Source organism: Psammomys obesus, unplaced genomic scaffold, assembly GCF_907164565.1.
Source record: "Psammomys obesus unplaced genomic scaffold, mPsaObe1.curated_primary_1811, whole genome shotgun sequence".
NCBI classification, from domain to species: domain Eukaryota; kingdom Metazoa; phylum Chordata; class Mammalia; order Rodentia; family Muridae; genus Psammomys; species Psammomys obesus.
The window spans coordinates 1257363-1265862 of NW_026587215.1; the positions used below are offsets into that span (position 1 = coordinate 1257363).

The 8500-nt window shown below is 45.5% G+C and overlaps 1 protein-coding gene across 2 annotated transcripts in view; it reads left to right on the forward strand.

The window, feature by feature from the left end:
- Positions 1-4561: 4561 nt before the first annotated feature.
- Eif3l (eukaryotic translation initiation factor 3 subunit L) overlaps positions 4562-8500 on the forward strand; it is a 20599-nt gene continuing 16660 nt past the window's right edge. Inside the window, exons 1-5 of one of the 2 annotated variants that reach the window (XM_055603128.1) lie at positions 4562-4658; positions 5115-5163; positions 6165-6375; positions 7377-7456; positions 7772-7833. In XM_055603128.1, the coding sequence (XP_055459103.1) occupies positions 4626-4658; positions 5115-5163; positions 6165-6375; positions 7377-7456; positions 7772-7833 (435 nt within the window). In that variant the 5' untranslated portion in view covers positions 4562-4625. Of the gene's footprint in view, positions 4659-5114; positions 5164-6164; positions 6376-7376; positions 7457-7771; positions 7834-8500 lie in introns of those variants that run through there. The other variant, XM_055603129.1, reaches the window with a different exon arrangement.

Consider the following 8500-nt stretch of genomic DNA (forward strand, 5'->3'; position numbering starts at 1 on the left):
CTACCAGCTACAGAGATCTGGTGCCCCCTTCTGACCTCCAAGGGCACTGCACAAATGCGGTACACATACACTCAAGCAAACTTCTCATACACATAAAATAAGATGGATAAATCTAAAAATGTTAAGCAAAGTATAATAAAACAAAAAATATTCTGAGAAATCGTAGATTATTTGTGGGCAACAATAATCTGGTTTTTTAAGTCTATGGTGAAAGGAAGAGACACAATTTAAGATGCAATAAAGAGAAGCCTACACCTTCACTGGCCTTTTAAGTTATACTGTATGCTCCAGTTTAGGTTTTGCATGATGAAACTTTTTCCAGGGGATCCACAGTGATGTTCCTAGCTCTGATTGGTAAAGTGCAAGTGCAGGCTCCTGAGATGGTGATTGGGGCGGTGAAACAAAAGGGACAGGAGGTGAACTGCACCACAAACAAACCTCAGGGTGGTGGAAAAGAGAGCTTCAAACACATCTGAAAAGCCTGCACAGGCTTGGCTATGACTAATGACCCAAGGCAGAGAATTTCCTATCTCAAACCCGAGGCAAAAGATCAAGAGAAAAAGGAAGCATCTGAGTTGCTAGATCCTCTACCTCGGGAGCTTGGGGCTGCTCTGTTCCTTTGCCTTTGAAGTCCGGCTTTACAAAGGGGCCTTGCAAAAGCAAACACCCTGTGATGAAAGATTGCACAGAAAAGGCTTTCATCTGCTCACCCAAATTGCATTTCTAAGCTGGGTTAATGTGCTGTCAAGCAGTGGGCCCAGTCTCGCCTCAAATGCAATTGTACAAATATGGGCTTAGATGGAAGCAAAGAGCAGAGGGAGCTATTCCAATACAGATGAGATGATGGGGGCCTAGACAAGAATAATGGAAGCAAGGTGGCAAGCCCCTTACAGGAATGCTTCTGGAAGTAGAACCAGCAAGATTTGCAAATGCATTGAATATAGAGTATGAGAGGGGGAGGGGAGGGAAGGATGGCTCTGGAGGTTTTGAGATAAGTGACTGTAGAGGGCATGGTGTTCGAAGACATGCACTAGGGAAACTGAGGATGTTAAGTACACAGGCTTGTCTCTTCAAGGGGGTGTATACCTGTCTTTTCCACCCAGAAGACTGGGAACAAATATCGTTAATAACCTGGTGACCTTTGCTATTTGTAAGGCCAGGCCTCACTGGAATCCCCTCCCCCACTCTCCCTCCCTAGACCTTTGGCTTTAGCTTTGTTTCTTAGTTAATAGAATCCACCCTTAGAGGCATTTTCACATGTACTTTATAGCCTCTATAGTACTTTATGTCCTCTATGCTCTCTTGGTCGGAGATCAGACCAGACCCTATGCTCTTAAGCTACAGAACCTATCCTCAAGGTAAAGCTCACATGTACAGGCAGAAGCAGAGGGATCTCTATGAGTTCAAGGCCAGCCTAGTCTACAAAGCAAGTCCAGGACAGCTAGGACTATACTGAGAAACCCTGTCTTAAAAAAACAAAACAAAACAAAAAAGAAGTGGTACCTAATACACATATACCCAGTAGTTATAAGCAGGGGATCCAAGTTTGTGATACTGAAGCTTGCCTGAAGAATAAAAAATAAGCCAGGCCTCAGTGTAGACAACTAAAATGCCAGGAATGTGTGAAGCTCGGGCAACTGAATGCTGGGGGCCAGCTTGCGTTACACAGTGAAACCTTATCTCAAATAACAAGACATAACAAGACGAAGCTTTAAGCTGGCTGTGGTGGTCCATTCCTGTAATCCTAGTATTAGAGAAGCTGAGGCAGGAGAGTTATCAGTTTAAGGCCAGGCTGGGCTACATAGCAAACTACCAGGCCAGCAAGGGCTACAGAATAAGAACCTTCCCAAAGTCAAACAAAAAGTTCTCAAAATCCAGGAAGCAAGTATACATGCTGATGTTCTGAAACGCATGCTTTTGTTTTTTCTGATTGAATATGCTGGTTGTTTCTGGATCTGAAACAATTTTATACTCCCCCCCCACCTTTTTTCTTCTATCTTTCTTTCTTTCTTTTTTTTTTTTTTTTTTTTTTTGCTGTTCAGCACTGGGGTTTGAACTTACTTATAAAACAGGACTTTCTTTGCAGCTCAGACTCCCAAATAATAATGCTTGGCCATATAGCTTCAGCTTGTTCCCAACTAGCTCTTCTCTTAAATTAACCCATTGGTATTTATCTTCGTTCTGCCATGTGGCTCTTTTCTTAGTCCTGGCATTGCTTCTTCCACTGTGTCTGGCTGGCCACTCTTTCTTTCCCTATCTCTGCCAGAATCTCTGATTCTTTCCTATCTCTGCCACGAGTCCTGCCTCCCTTTCCTGCCTTTGCCTTGACCACTGTCCAGCTCTTTATTAAAACAATCAGAAGGTGTTGGAGGCAATGTTTACAAAATATGATGCAGCCAAAGAGTAACAATATCAAGTCAGGCCTGTAATCAGAATTCTGCCGGTTCAGAAATCAGCAAGTGAATAATAGGAAGACAGTCTTTAGACAATACATCAAAAGATCACCCCAACAAACTTAGCATCCCCCACATGCTAGGTAAGTGTAACCCTGGCTGTCCTGGAACTCACTCTGTAGACCAGGCTGGCTTCAGACTCACCTGCCTCTGCCTCCTAAGTACAGGGATCAAAGGTGTGCACCACCATTCCAGGCCCTAAGTGCCAGTGCTTAAGCCTAAGCCTAGGTTAAAATATCTTGGGGAGATGGGTGTGGTAGTGCACGCTTTTGATCTCAGTGATTGGGGAACAGAGGCAGGAGGAGCTCTATGAATTTGAAGCCTGCCTCATCTACAGAGTGAGTTTCAAGACAGCCAGGGTTATACAGAGAGACCTTGTCTTGGGGGGAAAAAGATATAAGTAAGTAAATAAATAAATAAGAAAGAAATCTTGGGGTTGGCTGGAGAGCAGTAAGGAATGCTTGATACTCTTGCAGAGGACCTAAATTTTACCCTCAGCATCAACAGACGTGAGTTCAAAAATCAGCTGAATGTCCAGAGGACTTATTCCCTCTGTGCATAACATAAACACACACACACACACACACACACTCTCTCTCTCTCTCTCACAGAAAGGGGAGGGATAATTATTCTAAAAGTAAAATATTAAACCCTAAATTTTTAAACTTTGTTTAAAAAATGAACAAACAAACAGGCTGGAGAGATGGTTCAGAGTTAGTTAAGAGCACTGGCTGCTCTTCCAGAGGTCCTGAGTTCAATTCCCAGCAACCACATGGTGGCTCACAACCACCTATAATGAGATCTGGTGCCCTCTTCTGGCATGCAGGTCTACATGCAGACAGAACACTGTATACATAATAAATAAATTAGAAAAAAGAAAACCAAACAAACAAAACAAGGAACCAGATCTTAAGGCTTAAGGACTCCAGGGCTTAAGGAGTCAGGGAGAATGGCAAGTCTAAATAGGATGCTTTGAGTAGAAGCCATCACTATGAGACACCTGTCCAGCAACAAAGCCTGGCAGTGAACCTGGGGTATTTTGTACCAAAGTCTAGTCAGAGGTGACCATGAGTGTCAAAGCCCAGAGCTGTGTACCTGGCTGTGACAAGCAAGGAGTGTTGTTACTGGGAGGCATGGATGCTGGTGTCCAGGTGGTAAGATTGGCAAATCAGCTGGGCAGGGACTGGAAGGCAGAGTTCCTTAGATGTGATTTCCCAGCTAACTATGGAACTCAAAGAACTCTACATACCAGATAGCAGTTTCTGCTGGGTTGCTTTATCACTCCATTCCTACTTCCAGGACCTTGGGGGTTTCTAAGCTCTCTTGCGGGAGTCTATGATAAGCAACCCGGACATCCCACAGTTGACCCCAGCTTTGCCTGCTCTGATCACAAAGTCTATAAACTGGGGCACCTTCTCACTCTATGGGACCAAGTATGAACTTTTAGCTCCTTCCTCTTTTTTCTTGACATTCATTTAGTGTGTGTGTATCTTCGGGTCTACATGGAGGTCAGAGGACAGCTTTCGGAGTCGGAGTCGGTTCTTGCTGTCCGCCATGTGAGCCCCAGGCATCAAACTCAGGTCCTTAGGCCTGGAGGCAAGGGCCTTCACAGGCTGGGTTGTCTCGCCTGTTCCCAGATTGAATTTTTGATGGAACAAGGCAGGCAAACCTCTTACACTTAAATCTAAGGTCAGGCCCGCTGCATCTTAACTCGCCACTCAAAGCCGACAAGTCAAGACATCTTTCGTGTGCCATTTTCTTCTGATACCCCCTTCTTTCCTTTTTCTCTTTTTGTTGTTGTTTTGTTTTTCAGGACTTGCCTGGAAATAACTAAGCTCAAGGTATCCTCGAAATTGATGCGCTCCTTCTGCCTCCGCCATCCTTGAGATGTCTGGCCTCTAGGCTTCCCCTTCATAGAGAACTACTGCCAGCCCCTTATTTGTGAGCTTACACCAGCGCTCCAGAACCACATCCTTTGAAAAGCCTCTTTTGGAGGAGGAAGGGACTTCGAAAGCTTGCGAGCTCCGTCCTTCCAATCAAAACTACAACAGTTCCCGGCGACCCCGGAAAGGCTTCCTGCTAGGTTTGGGCTGGGCGGGACTTCCGGCCCGGCCAAGCAGGCGCGGAGTACTTCTTCCGCTCTCTCCCGCGGGGTTCTGGTGCGCCGTAGCCATGTCTTACCCTGCTGATGACTACGAGTCTGAGGTAACGAGGCGGTGAGCGCGTGGCGGGGTCGGCGTCGGGGACCCCGCTCGGTGGGATCTGTCCCCGAGGGGGAGGCGGTGTCCGGATCGGGCCGGAACATGCGGGCCGTGACCATCCCGGCGCGGGACTCCTTTCCGGTCCCTCCTCTGCCGGCCTACCCAGCTTATGTCCTCGCTTGTGGTCTCAGCCCGAGGCGGGCTCAGAGATGTTTGGACCCGAACTCTTAGCTCTGGCCGCGTCTGCTGCAGATGCGCGCATACTGTCCTTTCCTTATCTTGTTGCAACCGTAACCGTGGGTCTCCCTTGTCCATGCTCCCTTTTTTCGCACACGTGTCAATCCCTTCGAGGTAGGGATTGTCTGCGTGGCGTTTTAAGATCCTGCTTGACACGTACGCCCGAGGACGAGCATTTTGGAGTCCCTGCTTGACATGTCTTCCCGCCTTGGTTTCCTTGCAGGCTGCTTATGATCCCTACGCCTACCCCAGCGACTATGATATGCACACAGGTGAGGCGTTGATTTTGCCCTGCTGGCTTAGTGCCTCTAGAGATTGGCACCTTTTTGAACGTCTCAGCACCGACTCCGGCTAGGACCTGTTAAAAACTGCTTCTTGATGGCCCAGGTGTGGAGGCGGCCAGTAGGTCTGACTGGTAGGGTTGTGCAAGAGCCTAATAAACCAGGACTTTTCTGTGGTCTGCCTCCCAGAGTCAGAAGAGGAAGATCTCTGACCTGGCTAGGTTTCCCTTACTTGTGGGTAATTGCATTTGTCAAGCTGGGGATGGAACCCACAGCCTCACTTCTAGGCAGGCTCCGAACCACACCCACAACCCTCCTTGTTTAAACTGTCATGTGAAGGTGAAACATCTTTGTGGGTTTGTTTGTGGTCCTGGAGATTGAACTCCTGGTCTAGAGCATGCCAAGCATACACTCCAGTCCCAAGGAAGAAAATCTTGCCGTGAAAAATTTACATGATTCAAACCAAGTCCGAATAAAATATTTTGAGGAGGCTTTTGAAGTTTACCCAAGTATAACATTGACTTTGAGATGAGTTAAGTACCAAGTGGCATGCATTGCTCAGGGCACATATTTTATATGTCTCCTTAAAGGTGAAAAAAAAAATAGCTACCATGAGACAGTGAGTTTTCTTTCTTATTTTTCTTTTTTTGTTGTTTGTTTTTTGAAGACAGGCTTTCATATGTAGCTCTGGCTATGTATACTGTGTATACCATGCTGGCCTCAGAGATCCATTTATTTGTTTTATTTGAGTACTGTGATTAAAGGTGTGTGTCACCATGCCCAGCTAAGAAATAGCTTTAATGGTAATTGTTCTGAAGGAACAAGAGCAGTCGGGTGGGATTGAGGATGCTATTGAACTTAGGCCCTTGCTCATTATGGGCAAGCATTCTGAGACTGAACTGTATTCCCAGCCCTGTAGGGTAGCCTTGCCCTTCTGTTTCATCATAAGCCTATAAGCACTCTGCAGAGTTTTTGTTGTGTCCGTCCTCTAGGAGATCCAAAGCAGGACCTTGCCTATGAACGACAGTATGAGCAGCAGACCTATCAGGTGATTCCCGAAGTGATCAAAAACTTCATCCAGTACTTCCACAAAACCGTCTCGGATTTGATTGACCAGAAAGTGTATGAGCTCCAAGCCAGTCGTGTCTCTAGTGATGTCATTGACCAGAAAGTATATGAGATCCAGGACATTTATGAGAACAGGTATGGACCGTGATACTGTCTTTCTGAGTGGGAATGGCCTTGTGACACAGCTCCTACAAAGTGAGTCATGAGCAGTAAACTGTGTGTGAGAGAGAAGAGGGCCCATGGGTTTTTGTTTTTGGGTCTGTTCTCACTATGTCTTTGTGACTCTTTCAGGCTAGAGCATTTGTTCTCAGCCTTCTTAATGCTTCAACCCTTTAATACAGTGTCTCATGTTGTGATGAAATGTTTTTTGTTGCTATTTCATAATTGTCATTTTGCTGCTGTTATGAATTGTAAGTATTTTTTGGAGATAGAGGTTTGTCACGGGTGGCGACCCACAGGCTTCGAACCACTGACCTACAGACATGCTGATTGGCCGGACTTTGAATCCCCCAAACACAATCTAAAATGATGTCATTACTAATAATGGTGGTGATAACAATTAGCATATGTTACCAGTGTAGATCAAGCAGTGTTGGAGTGCTTTTTGTGTGTTTACCACTTTGTCCTTAACAGCAATCCCATGTTCTAAGTTCTGTGATTTTTCTTTTTGCAATGGAGGAAGCGGATAGAAATGAGTTGCAAAGCTAGTACTGTGTATCTGCCAAGTTCTGAATTCGGGTGTTCCGACGTCAGAGCCTAGTTTTCCAATAATATAATCTCTTAGTGCACACCAGCACGAACCAAGCTCCAGAGTGGTAGTGAAGGGATTCTCTGATAGCAGTGAGTACTAGATAAAAGACAGGCCGGCTAGGGGTAAAATATTTCAAGCAAGTTCTGCGAGGATGGGGTGTGCAAATAACCAGACATCATTGGATCGGCGAACAGGTGTGAACTTTCTGTACATGGCTGAGGGCTGAAGGGGAGAGCTGGGTTGAGGAAAGCTGTAAATGGAGACCTGGATTCTATTTCTGTTTTATCTCCTATATCTTTGAGTCCTGACACATACAAAAATTTGAGGGTTGAGTCTTGGGTCCTTCTTGTCTTGAAGTTGTGAATTGTTTACGTTTGGCTTTCAGCTGGACCAAGCTAACGGAAAGATTCTTCAAGAATACACCGTGGCCCGAGGCAGAAGCCATTGCGCCCCAAGTTGGCAATGGTAGGTATGACTACAGTATATTGTGTGTGTTGGGTAGCAGATACCTCAAGGTGTGTAGCCCAGGCTGGCCTGGAACTTACTGTGTAGAACAGGCTGACCTCAAACTCAGAGATCTCCCTGCCTCAGCCTCTCAAGCGCTTGGCTTAAAGACTTGAACCACCAAGTGCTGGGCACATAGCTCCTTGGGTCACAAGAGTAGGAATTTAGAAGTTTAGCCTCTAAAGCACCTTTGTCTCTTCATCTGAAAGGCTGCAGCTGCAGGAGACACTGGTTAGTTTTTAGATTAAAGAAGTACACTTTTGTTATGTCTTTCAGATGCTGTGTTCCTAATTTTGTACAAAGAATTATACTACAGGCATATATATGCCAAAGTCAGTGTGAGTATTTTACATTAGTTTTAGTGTTATCAATACTTTCGTAAAATGTCTACGTCAGTTTCATCTCTAGCACAGTCTCTAGTTGTGTATGCTTCATGTCTAAAGATATTTGGTATGTTTTGTTATTGTTTCCTTTTCTTTTTCTCTTACGTGTATGAGAGTTTTGCATGCATCTTTGTGTGCCGTGAGTGTACCTGGTTTCCGCAGGTCAGGAGAGGGCATCAGATTCCTTGGAACTGGAGTTACAGACGGTTGTGATCCATGAGGATGGTGGGAATCTAACCCTGCCCCCTGCAACAAGTGCTCTTGACCAGGAAGTATCTCTCCAGCCAACCCCCACCTCCACCCCCACTGATTTTTGTTTGTGCTGACTTTCTTCGAAGAAAGGCAAAAGGAATAGTTTGACCCAGAAAGGTGGTATCTATTGTAGACACTTGAGCACTCGAGCTTGTCTCTCCTTAATGTCTCCATCACCCCAGGCCTCCATCATAGGCACTTACCATCTTATATGCCACACAGTTCATCGTGCCTAGGAAATGCCAGGTTAGAGCCATACCTCTGCTCCCTCTGGATGACTCATTTGCCAGTTTCTTTGTTTGTTTGTTTCTCTTTCTTCTTTCTTTCTTTCTTTCTTTCTTTCTTTCTTTCTTTCTTTCTTTCTTTCTTT